Source organism: Lathamus discolor, chromosome 16 (assembly GCF_037157495.1).
Source record: "Lathamus discolor isolate bLatDis1 chromosome 16, bLatDis1.hap1, whole genome shotgun sequence".
NCBI lineage: Eukaryota > Metazoa > Chordata > Aves > Psittaciformes > Psittacidae > Lathamus > Lathamus discolor.
The window spans coordinates 3,453,411-3,469,944 of NC_088899.1; the positions used below are offsets into that span (position 1 = coordinate 3,453,411).

At 45.5% G+C, this 16,534-nt stretch overlaps 2 protein-coding genes across 7 annotated transcripts in view; one reads left to right on the plus strand and one right to left on the minus strand.

The window, feature by feature from the left end:
• Positions 1–27: 27 nt before the first annotated feature.
• On the plus strand, positions 28–5,338 carry KIAA2013 (KIAA2013 ortholog). Its single transcript, XM_065696717.1, has 3 exons — positions 28–1,119; positions 2,142–2,995; positions 4,343–5,338. The coding sequence occupies exons 1-3, from the start codon at positions 129–131 to the stop codon at positions 4,367–4,369; spliced, it is 1,872 nt and encodes a 623-aa protein (XP_065552789.1). The 5' UTR covers positions 28–128; the 3' UTR covers positions 4,370–5,338.
• The window catches only part of CLCN6 (chloride voltage-gated channel 6), a 68,875-nt gene continuing 56,996 nt past the window's right edge, over positions 4,656–16,534 (minus strand). Inside the window, exons 24-28 of one of the 6 annotated variants that reach the window (XR_010616356.1) lie at positions 9,949–10,100; positions 9,586–9,768; positions 8,004–8,135; positions 7,274–7,418; positions 4,656–6,209 (exon numbers count right to left, since the gene is read on the minus strand). The gene's annotated coding sequence lies outside the window, so the exon portion shown is untranslated. Of the gene's footprint in view, positions 6,210–7,273; positions 7,419–8,003; positions 8,136–9,585; positions 9,769–9,948; positions 10,101–14,473; positions 14,673–16,534 lie in introns of those variants that run through there. The other 5 variants (XR_010616357.1, XR_010616355.1, XR_010616358.1 and 2 more) reach the window with 5 other exon arrangements.

Sequence of the window (16,534 nt, forward strand, 5' to 3'; positions counted from 1 at the left end):
GCCGCACGGCGCGGCGGCGATGGCGGCGTGAGGGTCGCTGCGCCGCGGCGGGGTCGGGGCCGAGGGGTGGCCGCGGGGGTAACACCGAGGCCGCGGGCCGGGGCCCCCGCTTCGCCCCGCCGCCGCCCATGTGGCTGCAGCAGCGGCTGAAGGGGCTGCCGGGGCTGCTCTCCAGCAGCTGGGCGCGGCGGCTGCTGCTGCTCCTGGCCCTGCTGCTCGTCGCCTACTGGTACCTGGGCGCGGCGCGGGCGCGGCGGGGCGCGGGGCGGGGGGCCGAGCCCCGCGGTGCCGCCGCTCTCTGCCTGCAGGCGGCCACGGGCTCCTGGCGGGCGCAGGCCGAGCGCGGCGATGCGCTGCCGCTGCCGCTGCCGCTGCCGGAGGAGGCGGTGGGGGACGGCGGGCCGGGGCCGGGCCTGGCGCTGGCCGGTAACGGCTTCCTGCTGCTGGACGTGGCCGCCGGGCGCCTCTGGGTGTCGGCGGCGGGGTCCGGCGGCGGCCCGGCGCTCGCCACCGAGTATCCGGCGCTGGTGCGGCTGAGGGCGCTGGGCGGGCGCGGCGAAGCGCGGGCGGCGCTGGCGGCGCTGCGGGACGGCGCCGTGCGGCGGGTGCGGTGCGTCCAGACGGGGCCCGGGGCGGGCGCCGGGGACTGCGTGACGGTGCGGGAGGAGGTGGTGGCCCACCGGAGCCGGCCGCACCTCTACCTGCAGCGCATCCGCATTGCCAACCCCACCGAGAGGGTGGCTGCTTTCGAGGCCTCGGCCCCGGCTTCTGCCCCCTCGCTGGGCAGCCGCTTCGCCACCAGCCTGGAGAAGGCGGAGGAGCGGCAGTTCCTGCTCTCCTCTGGTCGCCTGCTGCTGCCCGGGAGCCCCAAGGTGGTGCTTATGGTGGTGGCTGCCAAGAAGCTCGTGAGCCGGGTGCAGGTTGCGCCCAAATCCCACTTTGATGAAACCGTGCTCTCGGTGGTGTACACCTCGGAGCCCATCGAGGTCTCCAGGCTGGAGGAGACCTTCAGCAAGCTGAGGGAGTCAGCCAAGAAAGAGATGCTGGAGGTGATGCAGATGGGGGTGGAAGATCTTTTCCAGGAGCACCAGCAGACCTGGTCTGACCTGTTCATTTCAGGTAGGGAAAGTGATGTTTAACTTCCCTAGAGGTTGCTTTAGATGGCGGCTGAAAGCTCAGAGACTGGTTACCATACTGTCTCCAGAGGCTCTGCTCTTCCTGACAGGTTTCTCTTGATGCATGTTGTGGGATAATAAAATAGCATTCCTAATTTGGAACCCATACTTTACAAAATGCATTCCTTACATCATAAAGGAAGTTAGAGAAGAACATTTCTAATCCTAACTTGGATGTGCTGGCTTTCACATCTTCAGGAACTTTACTGATGTGCCGAGCATGTTGGTTGGAAATAGTGACAGTATAAAAGACAGATTTGTTCATTGAAATTAAGGAATGTCCTACAAGGATGCTTTATATTAAGATTGTAGTGGCCCTGGATAACAGAAGAGCTGCCCAACTAACTTGTTGGTTTATAGCTAGTATAAAGACACGTTCCTTTGATGGGTCATTCTTGCAGAGTTGTGGTGACAGCTCCATAAGGCATCTGTTTATCAAACTGGTTTTGCCTCTAGTGGGAGCTTGGCTTTCAAACTCCAAACAGCAGAGAAAGCATCTTAGGAAAATAAAAGGAAATGTTTCACTTCAGTGTTTCGTAGACAAAGGCTTCTTAGACATTATTTATTAGACATTAGGGACTGTAGTGATAGGACATGGGGTAATGGCTTCAAACTTGAACAGGGGAAGTTTAGATTGGATAGAAGGAGGAAGTTCTTTACTGTAAGGGTGCTGAGGCACTGGAATGGGTTGCCCAGGGAAGTTGTGAATGCTCCATCCCTGGCAGTGTTCAAGGCCAGGTTGGACAGAGCCTTGGGTGCCATGGTTTAGTGTGAGGTGTCCCTGCCCATGGCAGCGGTTTGGAACTTGATCTTAAGGTCCTTTCCAACCCTAACTATTCTATGATTCTGTGATTATAAAGAACCCCTGTGTGTTGAGCAAGGTGCACGTTTGATTTTCTTTTTCTCCCAGGTAATGTCATATTCATGTGTGATCCTCTGACTTGTGGCTGTTTTCTTTTATTACAGGGGTTGAAATGAGAAAGATCACAGATGCGCATACACCATCTAGTGAGACTGTTAACATGACCCTCTACTACGTGCTGTCAAGCATGCCAGCTCCTCTGCTGGATCCACTCATCAGTGGTGAGGACAGAGAGAAAATGGAAGCCAGCTTGAACTATGCTGACCACTGCTTCAGTGGCCACGCGACCATGCACGCAGAGAACCTGTGGCCAGCGAAGCTGACCAGCGTCACCCAGATCTTGCAGCTCTCAGACCTGTGGAAGCTCACTCTCCAGAAACGAGGTTGCAAGGGTCTCGTGGCAGCTGGTGTCCATGGACTTATGCAGGGAATGGTGCTTAGTTTTGGGGGTCTGCAGTTCACAGAAAACCATCTTCAGTTTCAGGCTGACCCCGATGTACTTCATAACAGCTATTCCTTACGTGGGATCCATTACAATAAGGACTTGATTAATCTAGCTGTTCTGTTGGATGCTGAAGGAAAGCCCTTCTTGCACGTGTCTGTGAAATTCCAGGACAAGCCAGTGAAACTGTATGCGTGTGAGGCAGGCTGTATGAATGAGCCTGTGGAGCTGACCTCAGAGGCACGAGGCCACACGTTCCCTGTCATGGTGACTCAACCCATCACACCACTGCTTTATATATCGACAGATCTGATCCACTTGCAGGACCTGAGACACACACTCCATCTAAAAGCTATTCTGGCTCATGAGGAACACATGGCCAAGCAATACCCAGGCTTACCCTTCCTTTTCTGGTTCAGTGTGGCCTCCTTAATCACATTGTTTCACTTGTTTCTGTTCAAACTCATCTACAATGAATATTGCGGGCCAGGAGCCAAGCCACTCTTCAGGAGTAAGGTATAAGGCTGCTGCTTTTGGCTGCTGTCCTCTGAGTGTTGTCTGCCTGATTTTCTGTCAGCTGTGTCGAGGGAGGTTCTGTCTTGGACTGTGAGGATTTTCAATCGCTATTGCAACAAATGATCTGTGACCTCTTCTTGAAAGAATAAGATTAGGGCAGGGATTAGAGCAGCAGAGCTCACAGACATAAGAAAAGATATATCCATTGTCCTTCTTAAACATTTGTAAGGCTGCAGATCAAAGCAGACACAGCTTTTTTTTTGTCCTTTTTCTGTACATCAATGTAGGACATTGCTTGTTTTTAAGCCAACATTTGCAGCTGTGTCATGAGATGATGTTTCTTGTTATGCAGTTCAGGTGTGCTTGCGAGAGAGCTGCTATACTTGTCTTTACTACTGTGTGGGAGACGTGCAGGCTTTTCTGCCTGGTTTGAATGTGTGAAGTGTCATACAGGAACACACAGGCACAAGCTGGTGTTCTTGGGTGAAAGTGCTGACTTGTTGGGACTGCTGGTAAATGTTCACAGATTCATAGACACTGTGAAGTCCGCCATCAAACCACATTTACCACCATCATTTTGGGAAGGTGCTGAGTTAGCGTTTCTCCCGTTCAGATGAAATACTTAGCTGTGTTAAGAGTACTGAGTGCTTTTTACTGTGAGTTTGAGGTTCTGACTTCAAGCTCTACTGCATCTCCTTTTGGTGTAAAGAATTGGAAATTCTTGGTTTGAGTTGCCTTAGAAAACTTAGTTGCTAGTAAAAACTTAGCACAGGATAGACAATAGATGGTGAATTCTGCTCCAAAAAAAAATTAACTAGAGCTGTCAGAGAAAAGGTCTTGCTTTAGATTGCCCTGGTTTTTCCAAATCCTAAAAGTAGATTCAGTTTTGATAGCTAAATTTGGACAGAAGGTTCTGAACTAAACTTGACAGTCGGTACGTAAAGGGGTGTTTTAAAGTGAGCTGGCTGTTTTCCTCTCAGCTAACTGGCTTTGTCATGTTGAGCACTGGAGATCAGGCCAGACTCCAAGCATGTCTGAATATGTGTCACCCATTGAAAGACTGGAAGAGGCTTGTGGCTAGACAAACCTAGGAAGAAGTAGGGTAGGTATGTATATCAAGTACAACTGCATTTATAAGCCTCTGATCATGATCAAAACCTTAATGCAAGAGGAGGAAGTGGTCAGGAAGTAATTCCAGTTACTGTGTATTCAGCTGTGCCCTGCCATGCATCCCAAAATGTGTCCTTGAATTTATGTCTTTTTTTCACTGCTGTCTATCTGGTTGCCTTTGTCATACACAGACTTGCCTTCTGCCTTTACAAAGTGACTTGTTAACCATTACTGCAGGTAACTGTCCCTGACACTATTCTCTGAAATGCCGGGAGCTTCTCAGCTACACACCAGGGCTGATGTAACACCTCTTCCTTCTCGACACTGCTTTGCAGTGCACAGCAGACACGGCTGTTGCCTTGTCTGAACTGGACCTTCTTAAAATGAAGATGATACAGATCTTGATTCCAGAAGCAGGGATGAAGGGGAAGGCTTCAGCTGAAGCTCAGCTCTCTGCAGCAGTAAGCAAGATGAATGGGGTGTTCAAGTAACACCTTGTTCATTAATTGAATGGGAACATCCCAGTGTCCAAATGAACTTAGTCCTGCTTTCCGCCTCCATTTGCACAGACACCTGACAATTTTGCAGCTGAGAACAAGGACCTTTTGAAAGCAACAATCCCTTTGTGCCTTGTTAGAGAGGAACCTGACACTTGGAAGGTGTGCTTATTCAAGAGTTTATCCCAGAAGCTTGTGTAACAGATGTTTCTTTTTCCTTGTAAGCTGTTCCGTTCCCCAAGAGAAACCCATTTGGTGAAAGTACTTGAAGATACACCGAGTCATTTGATCTTTTGATTTGTTTCTTAATTTTACAGGAAAATAAAGAATGGTGATTCCTTTCACAGAGTTAACAACTAGAAAACTTCAGTACAACTTCCTTTCTGGTATACATTTCTTAACTTATTGCTGGGGAGGTGGGAGGATGTTAGTAAAATCCACTTCAGTAACAAGTCAGTCAACTGAACTGTAGATATCCAAGTGCTGGTAACAGGTTTTTCAGCCTTTTTGACTGTAGCGTGCAAAACCAATTGAATGAAATTGTTTTCTGGCTTTACACTTGGAAATCCTGATCTGCAGGTTTCCTGTTCTAAACATACTGAGGCTTTGTGCATTGGTTTGTTTTGGCTGCGGGGAGGGGGGACACCACATCCCACTTTCTACTGATTTAAAGGTCTTTTGGTTTTAAAATACCAAAGCTGTTGTTTCTAAATAAAGATCTGTCAGTCTAATCTGATCACTGAACCGTGGTTGGGTTTTCTTTTTGGTTGGTTTGTTGTTGTTGGGGTATTTTTCCAGTCTCTGTTCTCTTTTCGCCTTCCTCCCACCCAGTTAAAACAAGCAGAGCGTTATGTTACATCTGGGGCCAGTACTGACCACAAAAGTGCTTGGATCAAAAGCAAATACAGTGTGGAAAATAATACATAAATGAATTTAGAGTGGGGACTGACAATGTGGAAAGCACAATAAGACAGAAAGACACAGGGGGGTGCTAATCTCCATTTCCCTGGCTCTATATAACCTTGTTCTATCTTGAGGCATGCAGGCCAGGCTGTAGTTTTAGGAACACAGAAATGAACCCAGGGAACAATCAAGCAGCAGATTTAATGTCCATCCAGCAAAGAATGAATTTGGCACATCTGGTGCTCCCAGTGAAAAGCTACAGCAGGGTTTAACTTTGAATTTGCAAATAGGTTGCTGCCTAGTTTCAGATGAAAAGTAGACTTCAGTGTCTGTTACCTACCTGCAGACCATTCCACTTAAATTGGTTTAGCATAGTTACTTCCATACAAAAGAACAGACTGAAGATACGAGGCAATGAATTACATTATAAATTGTACACTAAGTACACTGGGTATTGAAAGAGTTACTAACTATTAGGCTTTAACAGAACATACCAGAAATTCCTGCTCTTTCTTACTGAAGTTCCATGAGCTACTTAGTCTCTGTGAAACATCTGGCATGAAAATGATAAGAGCTTCAGGGTGCTGCTTCCAAGCCACCACGGTACCAGCTGGAGGCTGAGGCTTTTGATGTTCACTCAGAACTGCCAACAGTATGATGCCCACTGAGTCCAAGAAAGATCCTTTAGCCTGTTTAGACGAGGCCTGGAAAAGATGGATAAGCAATTGTTACAGAAAGCAGGAGTGGAACGAAAAAGGCAAAAAGCTGTCAGTGTTTTACATTAAATACATTATGATTCATATGAGCGTTCCCCAGATAATAACTGTGTCAGATTTCCCTTGCAAAGAAAAAGGGGAAAACCTAAGAATAGGGTTTCTGTATTTACAGTGCGCACGAGAGCAGAAGGTTATATTTGTGAAATTGCAGACATGTTTAAAATCTAAACAAAATTCCATGTTTACAAGCACATCCATAAAACAGGAAAGCTGAAATAGTAACTGAACAGCCAAAATTTATACTGCATTTTCAGGTGATACTCAAAGTGATCATGGAAGTTAAACTGAAAAGTGTGCTATGGTTAGTTCGTAAATTCAAACATTCAGAAGAAAGCCAACTAATTCATGAAGAAAAAGAATTCAGAATCTCAATTCTGTGCTCAGCTCATCCTGATTTATGCTTTTGTCAGATAATAACTACAAGATGCCAGAATAGACTTTGGCTGATTCCATTTGAAATTCAGAATGCAGCTTTCTCAAGTGCTATTGTTTGGGTAGGATAATACATTCTTAGAAGCAGACAAAGCAGCAATGCATTATATATTTCTGTCTTCCACATGTGTACTCCAGGCGTCTTCCATCCAAATCAGTACCTACTGTGGAATGGCAGCTATGAAAACCAGGGGGGGTTGCTGCTTATTAATACTGACATTGGACAGTAGATTAATTTCAGCTTCTTCAAAACGTTTAAGTTTGGTCTGTAAGTACAATGCAACTCCGGTTACAAAACTGGCATTGTGAGATTTGCTTCCATTCTAATGTGTGACTTGGTTTATGCTATAGAGATGTTTAGTTTTTAAATAGGAACAGTTCTTCAGGTGAAGGGCAGGTGGATGGAAACATGACAGAGAATGGAAAATATGCATCATAGTAGAAATAAAAAAGGAAGAAAGAGACACAATAGTAAGTGTTGCTATTAAGTAATCCATCTCAAATGTCCAGTAATGAATTAGGATGCTTTATCCCTCTACTCTGCTCTTGTGAGACCTCACCTGGAGCATTGTGTGCAGTGCTGGTGTCGTCAACATAAAAAGGACATGGAACTGCTGGAACAAGTCCAGAGGAGGCCACGAGGATGATCAGGGGCTGGAGCACCTCCCGTATGAAGACAGGCTGAGGAAGTTGGGGCTGTTCAGCCTGGAGAAGAGAAGGCTGCGTGGAGACCTCATAGCAGCCTTCCAGTGTCTGAAGGGGGCCTATAGGAATGCTGGGAAGGGACTCTTTGTTGGGGACTGCAGTGACAGCACAAGGCGTAACGGGTTATAACTTAAACAGGGGAAGTTTAGATTGGATCTAAGGAGGAAGTTCTTTCCTGTTAGGGTGGTGAGGCACTGGAATGGGTTGCCCAGGGAGGTTGTGAGTGCTCCGTCCCTGGCAGTGTTCAAGGCCAGGTTGGATGAAGCCTTGGGTGCCATGGTTTAGTGTGAGGTGTCCCTGCCCATGGCAGGGGGGCTGGAACTGGGTGATCTTGAGGTCCTTTCCAACCCAAACTGTTCTGATTCTACGATTTTGTGGCAGCAGCTCTGTAGAGATCTAAATGCCTGTTCTTGCCTGGTTTGTCCTACTAGTGAAGATGGTTTGCCCTTTTTCATTAACAAGCTCCCACTGCATTATACCACAGGTCAGCATGCGGATTTGGGGTGTAAAAATGCCCTATTCTATTCCAGGGATGTGCTATTGATCTAACACAGGTACAAAGGAAAGAAATGCAGTGTGGCTCACTCGCTACAGCAGCATTTCTCCATTATCATGGACAGCTGGTTCTTTGTATTGCTTGAAACATCTTCAACTTCCAAGTGATTACAGTTTGGTTTATTGAAGAAGTATGGCATGCTGAAACACACACAACTCAATCTAGAAAAGAAGATGTAGGTTTTCACTCAGTGCAAAGCGGTAGTTGCCATTCAGTCACAAAACAAACCAGAACAAAAGAAAAGCTCATGATTATAGATAGGATCATACCAGAAGTCAGGTTGGAAGGGGGCTTCCAGAGATCCTCGAATCCAACCCCACTGATATGTCAGAATCTCTCACTGTCTGAATGTATCAAACACAGTCACTGTGTCTGATATTAGAATAATCCATTTAACATTTTCCCTCTGAAAACACCACTTACGAACTTTCAAAGCAATGGGAAAGCAAACAGACGCCACGTGCAATATGCAGCTCTGTTGGATGGAGCTTTTTTAACCAAGTTAGTTATATCGCCTGGATCCAAGGTCCATCTAAACTGCTGTTTGGGGGGCTTTAGCAACCTGGGCATATAAAAATTTAACCCACAATCACACACTTTTTTCATTGGTATCAGTCACTTGTCTCAGAGATGCACTAACTGCATTTTAAGTTCCATGTCCCAGAGATAGAAAAGAGACTATAAAAGGCAATATACAGAAAGCTGTCAGCAGGAAAGTGGACAGTTCTGAAGGGAATAGCCTTCCAGTCTTTGGATTTCCCATTGCTTTGAGGGCGGAGGAATCTTTCCTGCTTGTGTCTCCTTGCTCCCTTGCATCTCTTTCAAATAGCAGTTACAGCACTAGGACTGAGTATTAGTGCTACTGTGTCTTACTCTATCTGCAACCCTCTTCACACCTTCCCTTTCTCTTCCCCACTCTCAAATGTGATCAAAGCAATGTCCTGCCTGTGCTCACATGCGCAAACTCACCAAACACATGACCCTAATGACCACATTAAGCTGGCCTGGCTCCTCCTGCTCAAAGCACCCTGGCATCCAACACTGCTAATGGGCAAGAATGCAGAGTAAGTACCTGGCCATTTGCAAAACTGTGGAATAAAATCTTTCAGTACTGCCTTTTCCTTTGAGATTGACTGGGGAAAAGTTCTTGATGCTGCTCAAGATCCCCTCAATCTCAGCATAGTGAGGTAGTTTATGAGGCCCCTTCACTCGCTGTGTGTTTTCCCTGCCTTCAAGTTTATTTTGCTTGTAATGGGGCTAGTAATGCACTAGCGGGCCTTGTACTAGGCTTTTAGAAGCTACTGCAATACAAATGTTAACAGTGTGCCGCCTGGTGACTTTACTAATCCTAACATACCCTGCTGAATAACTCAAAAGACACATAAGGGAATAGATGCAATGTGAAGAAAACCTCAGATACTTCAGCAGAAGTGTCAGCCCAGCTCAAGAGGCAATTCCCAGAGCAATAAGTAAAGTGCAGCTGCCTGAACAAAGAGCAGCCCTTCATTTCTCTAACAATGAGACCTTCTTAAGTTAAGGCCACCCATTAAGAATGGACCGAAGGAATGGATCATACAGCTTCTTTAATACAGCCCCTAGGGAGTTTCTTACCAGGAGGGACAGTATCCAGATCCTGGGAGAAACGTGTCGATGTGGTTTTGTTCTTTCTTCAGTGACAGCTGGTAGTATGATGCCTTTGTTTCTCTTCCCTCACAGCAAATGGAGCTCTTCCAGATGACCTGCAGCAGGGCCTTTTGCTGGTGGTAGATTATGCACTTGCTCCAGGCGTAGCTGCTGGGGAGGCACAGTGAAACCCATCATGGTTTGCACTGGCAGGGATGGAGTCACCTCCATGTGTGCGGTGAGTCCAGAGAACACCACTCCCAGGGCTTGGTTTCAGACACAGACAGGCCTGATGGCACTGAAAGCCTAAAAATCACCCGAGGAGGAGCTATTCACACTGACTGCCATTACCTGTGTCCCACCTTCCTCCCAGGGTCTCTGGTGGCCCTTTTTACAGCCAAGGTGCTGGTGCAGGTGAAGGGCATGGTAGCATCAGCATCGCTCTATTCTTGGCTGCAGTTATCTCAAGCATTATGTCTTCACACTCAGGTCTCTGCTGGATCCTGCAGGGAAGGTTCTAGGTATCACTGCTAGAGAATACAGACACTGTGCTCTTCCTGGGGCTCTTCTGCCACCTACTTTTGAGCCAAACCTACTTTACGTACAAGTAACCTCTGCAGACAAGCCCATACCAGTGGAAGCACAATCTCTGCTGTAAAAATAAAGTACCCTTCTTAATAGTTATCCAAATTATTTTCGCTTTCAAATAAGTCACAATGCTTAGGAACGCATTCTCCCTTTATACTAGAGCTGTATGAAGATTTTACTGATGTGACTGTAGAAGCTTGTATTCATCAGTAACACTGACGGTTGCAATTCCACCCTAGGAGGCAGCACATCCTGCTCAAGTCAATCAATTATTTTTGAATATAAACTTTAAAAAATCACTGAGATTCAACATTCTTTTTTAAAGAGTTAAAATAAAATTAAAATATATTATTTACAATTATTATTTTTTAGCATTTAAAATTTTGAAATTTAAAATTTAAAGAATTATTTCAGCTATTTAAATCCTGCAACATTCCCCGATTCCTGGGGCTCATGATCTGATTTTTCACTTGTTGTACATGTTTATAGAACCCAAAGAGAACTGGATGATAGATACCAAGAAGGGAAGCAGTTTCAATAAAGTCATAATCATGACCCCTATGATCAGAAACAACTGGCAAATTACACTTTTAACAACAGGTTATATCAAATCATACTGCGATATACACTATTTTTCACAAGGTGGAAGAAAAATGTGTGTCCCTGCCACTTCTTCCTGTGTATTGTTAAGACTGGAAACTATTTAACGATAACACTGGAGACCTTTTACAGCCTTTCCCCTGCCTTGGGCTGGAGCTTGCTACCCTCACCTGGGGGAAGACGTGAGCCTGCTGAGCAGAGGCTGGGCAGCAGGAAGAGTCAGAGAGCCACAGGAGCCACCCGGGGGTAGGGGTGACAAAGCAAGGCACAGGCAGGGCTGAAGGCAGCAGGCAGCTGCTGAGCAGGACTCACCACAGCAAGCAGTGGTGATGCCCCGTGGGAAGACAGTACAGGTGCAAGCTGGTCCATGCAGGTGAGTGGGGAGCGCTGCAAAATGCTTTTACAGATTGATTTTAACACCCTGTGGTCTTGGGACATAGCAAGGGGTAGGGTAAAACCCAGCACTGAGCACCGGCAGCATCTCTGCAGACCCATCTCCTTCATATCCCCGTTGCTCCTTTTAAAGTCATTCAGATGGTGGGTGAAGACCTCTGAACTGTCACCATCGGCTGCCACACAGACACAAATGGGGATTCTTTGCAAAGCATAAGCAGAATCACCACCTTTAGCCTAGTATTAAGTTACCCCCCTATTTATATTTCTTTCATTGTCACAGAAGGTGGGCAGTATAAAAATCAAGGTGGGTTTCTGTTGTGGTTTTCTTCTCCCTCCTGGCGCATATATAGGTGGATTCAGGATAAAACGACTGATTAAAAAGGGAGCTCAAGTGACTCAAAGGTAAGCAATAGGTAGAGTAAGGAAAATACTGGAAATTCATTGTGAGAACAGAAATGTGTCAGGGTTCAGAGATCAATTTTTCTTGGCTTGCGGTTCCTTTCAGTGAGACTTTTGCATTTGTTACCTTTAGATTGAAAAGAAATGTAGATAAACATATATTGTATTAAATATAAACATATATTGTATTAAATATAGATAAACATGTATTAAATATAGATATATATTGTATTAAATAAATAAAATGTGGCTCTTTATCATCTTTGGGCACTGTACTTTCAAGATTTTTATCTATTTTACACCCATTGACCACCATTCTGCTGCAAAGAGCCCAGCAGAAACTTGTTTTGCCTAATACCAGCCTTCGGTGAAAAATAGCAGGCTTTAATGGGGTTTTATTTATCTTATTAAAAATAGAACTTCATGTTTCTAAAAGACAAGGGGATCTGAGAAGGGCTTTTTTTCAATCACCTCTACTATGCAGAGGAAAAGAGAAAAGGAAAAAGAAGGACGGAGCTGAAGGGGTTCATCATCAACCCAGCCCTGGGTTTGTGCTTTATGAGTGGAAATGAGGGCTGTCCAGTTATTCAGGATCGCCCCGAGTTGTTTCCATGAGTATTATAAATGTGAGATTGTAACTGATTAATAGCTCTGAAAATGAAGATCTTTACTTTGCTGTATGGAGCCTGGGTGTCATTTATGTGCAGCGTGAAAAGACAGAAAACCGCAGTCATGAAGCTCAAACAGTAAAAATTGGACATGTCTGCTGTAAAAACTGAAACAAAACTGGAATTTTATTCATTTTCCTTTTTTTTAGACAATCTTTTGGAAGTGTCTGAGCTCATTTGAACGTATCGACACAAATTATTCATCATCTGGAAATTCCAACTAAGAACAACTTCCACGGGTTTGATTAAAAAACCCCAACAGCTCCACTTTGTGATCACTGTGATAAGTAACCCACCTTTTCTGGGGCACTTCTATCTAAATGTAGATAGAAATACCGCAGAGAATAAAACCTACAGCAAATGATTTAAATATCACAGAAAACCAGATTGATTTTGTTAACGTGTTTCTGCGGCTCGGAGTCTATCATGGAAACAGCCTCTTTACCACAGCTTTTCTTTTAAAGAAAACATCATAAAACACGTCTCGCAATAACGTTCAGCTACTGCATATTCCCTGTACTTAGTTTCAGAATGTAATGAATTGGTAAATACTGCTATTAGCGCCAGACATGTTTTCAGGAAGAAACAGGGATCAGACTCCCCAATTCTTTCCTTTTCCTGAATTCTCTCTCTTTTTGTAGATGTTCTCCCCCCTCCAATGCTGGTGGTAGAAAAACAATTCAAAGGATTTTGACAGCATGCACTGTCTCCTTCTGCAGCCTCCTGGGAGCCATTTCTTTTGATGTGAGCAACAGCTTGGAAATATGGAGAAACACAGGGAAAGCCCTTCAGGAACTTGCCTCCTGTGAAAACCTTTGGGCTGTTCGCCTCATCTATCTCCTGCAGGAAGAAAGGCACAACTGGCTGCTCCCGGCAGCAGACAAGAGGAACGGATCATTTCATGCTCAGCTCTTGGGGAATTTAAATTCCCTCTGTAAGGCGAGTGAAGCAGAACTGCATTGTGAGAATTGCCAATGCAAGAAGGAGAAAATCTCCGTTTGTGGGTTTTACATCCCTGACATGAGACAAAGATTAAATAGCACAGAGGATACCGATGCCACACAGGTGCTGTCCAGAGTGATCTCTGAACTGCTGGAGCACTTCAGTAGTCCCCATCAAGACCTCAAAGCTATGAGAGACAATCCTGACTGGGCACACATAGTAGCTTTTAAAATCATCCTTAAAATAAGAGAAGCCATGCTTAAAGCTCATTTGATGCCAGCAGCTACAAGCTTTCAAACAGAACTGAATCATTTTTTTGCCATTCTGAACTATGCTATCTTCTCATCAGAGAGCGTACGTCAGTGCTGGATGGATAACGTCAATCAGTCACTTCATTTCACCCACTATGAAGGAATCCCTCTTTTCATCCCATTCCCGGGCTCAGATGAATTTGTGTCCACTGCCACCTTGATAAAGGGACTGCATTATGCACAGAGCTGCCTACTGCAGAAGGGACAGGAAATTCTCCTGAAGAAATCTAAAGAAATAGTCTCCACAATGAGCCTGAAGATCAGTCTGTTAGTGATAGCTTGCCTCATATATCCCGTAATCCTGATGTCCTTCAAGCAAATGACAGACTGGATACACAATTATGCCAGGAACCTCAAGGAAAAGACAGAGGATTTGAAAAGGGAGAGGCAGCTAGCTGAGGACCTCTTACACCAGATGTTGCCAAAATCTGTGGCCAAGCAGCTAAGGAAACGCCAGAAAGTTGAGGCAGAAAACTACGACCAGGTTAGCAAATGGATAGGATGCTATCACCAAGGAGAGAAAAGTAGTCACCTAAGAAAGCACCTACCTTGCTGCCACTTGGAGGAACCTGGTTTTGCACCAGTAGTTGGGTGTGGCTGAAAATCCAAGGATTCACGATGGGTTTTGGGAAGAGCTGTGCAATGAGCCATGAAGCACTGAAGCTGATAGGGAAGGAAGAAGAGCTGAAGTTTCCAGATGTGTAGCTTTAGATGTCAAAGATCCTGTATTAGCAAGTTGTCTCCTTTGGGTTTAAGAGCCTACTCATGAGAGGCAGCCAGCATCATTAGATCACAAGTACATAGGAGCAAGAATCGAGTTTCCACCTTGTAAAATGGGACAAATCCCAAAACACCAACACAGGACAAACCCTGTCTGTACTTTTCCATATTATTTCATAAACATAAACAGAAAGGAGAGCATTGGACTTAGAGGACGATGAGAGGGATGGATGATCTTATAGCCTCAAGTGTGTAGCTGTAACGAAGCCTGTTGACATAAAACCAAGGGTAGAGTTCGGTCAGGCACCCATTTATGTGCTGCTCTGCCACACAGCATGTGCTGCCTCCTGAATTCAGCAGCTGTGCTGCATAGCCCACAGCCAAAATCCTCCCTGCTACAGCAATTGCCATTCTATTCACTCTTCTCTCCTGGACGCTCCATTACTTTCAGCTGTGAAACACAATAATAAATGTTTGCATTTCATTTGGAGGTGTCATTATCAAAACAACAACCTGTAATTACACAATTAATTATAATCCACAATATCATGACATCAAAAGTAGCTGAACCAAGGCAGGGAGTGAAAAGGTGCCTCTTCCGGATTAATTGGAATCACCAAAGATGAATAAAAGAACAATTTTAGCTTAAACACTGACACAGTCCAGGCAACACAGAGAGGAAACACTGAATTCTTTGCCAACAGCTATAAGGCTCATTTCCCTACCTCAATTCAGTTGTTATGGTTTCTGTGGGTATTTCCTTTATAGATTTGATTTTCTTTTAAAGTGAGTTTCCCTGTAAAGTACTTGATCATAACAGAGATAAACATCATTTGAAGAGAAACCAAACCCAGTTAATACTGCCTAATGCAGCAAGAGCAGAGACAGCAGGTGGGTTTGTATTTTGCAGTTTGTTCAGATACCTGCCTGAGATCTCTACCACAGTTTAAATCACTTGAAAAGAAAAATCAGGCCCTACTTTAGTAAGTCTGCTGATCACTGCTCAAAGCATTTGACTTTCAGCCTCCTATCTTGTACAAGGTATTCAGAGCAGTGCAGATGATAAAGTTATGCTTCTCTCCAAAGTCTATCTGTCAAAGCAATAGGGAACAATTTGGAGGCAGAGGTTGTTAGTTCAGGCTTGTATCTATTAAGTTCTGCAGCACTGGTTCTATGTGCAGCCTGTGCCTTTGGCTGTTCTGCTTGGAATTTCACAGGTTCCCAAAATCTTCAAAGGCTCAGCCAGTGTTGCCTGGAGACCTGAGTTTTCCTCTTCCCTTCTCCCTCTAACAGGTGACCATCTTTTTCTCGGACATCGTGGGGTTCACAAGCATCGCTGCCTCCTGTACTCCCCTGCAAGTTGTTGAGATGCTCAACAATCTCTACGTCTGCTTTGACAGCAGGATTGAGTCTTACGATGTTTACAAGGTGAGTACAAACCTGCTGGCAAGGAAGCTGCTGCAATCTTTCTTACTCTGATCCTTAGGGAATACCTAATACACCAGGCCAGCTGGCCAAAAGCCATGAAATCCCAAACCTGCCAATCCACAGGGACTACACAGCAAGCGGTGGACAGCCAAGACAGGTTTTATTCTGATCTCCCTTTGAAAGTAAAGCTGGGTGCCTGCCACTTAGTGACACATGCCCCTTCCCATCAGGTGGAAACCATTGGTGATGCCTATATGGTGGTGAGTGGCTTGCCAGAGAGGAATGGCACCAAACACGCTGATGAGATTGCCAAAATGTCTCTGGATCTGGTGGCAGCAGTTCGCCAGGTCGTGATCCCTCATATGCCAATGGGCAGACTACAGCTGCGGGCTGGGATACACACAGGTACGCGGGCTGAGGTGGAGGCAGGGGAAAAGGAGAATAAGACACAGTCTAATTGTGAATTCTGCATTTCTATGCAAGCCATTGACTCCCTGCAGGACCTCGGGGATCCAGAGTGACAGGCAAAGGTACCTGCCTTTGGCATCTCCCTGCACTGCTCCCACTTGTTTCTTACTGGGGCCTCTCTGCCCTGTATTTTCCCAGGACCCTGTGTAGCTGGAGTTGTGGGGTACAAAATGCCTCGATACTGCCTGTTTGGGGACACTGTAAACACAGCATCCCGCATGGAGTCCACCAGCTTGCGTAAGTGACTTGGGCACTGTGTGTTCCTTACAGGCCAGTCAGGCTCACACCTACACTCCACATCCCTTAGGTACTGCAGTCAAAGGAAAACCCCTAACACCCGAGTTGTGTGTGCATGGCCAAGTGTGAAATAAGGTTTGTACATAAGGAACATTCTCTGCAGCCTATCCCAGGCTAGAG

What these genes read in the sequence shown, in the direction of transcription:
- KIAA2013 (XM_065696717.1), top strand. Translation starts at nt 129, where the DNA reads ATGTGGCTGCAGCAGCGGCTGAAGGGGCTGCCGGGGCTGCTCTCCAGC. An exon ending in GTCTGACCTGTTCATTTCAG is followed by an intron (nt 1,120 to 2,141) that starts GTAGGGAAAGTG and finishes CTTTTATTACAG; the next exon opens with GGGTTGAAATGAGAAAGATC. An exon ending in AGCCACTCTTCAGGAGTAAG is followed by an intron (nt 2,996 to 4,342) that starts GTATAAGGCTGC and finishes CCATTACTGCAG; the next exon opens with GTAACTGTCCCTGACACTAT.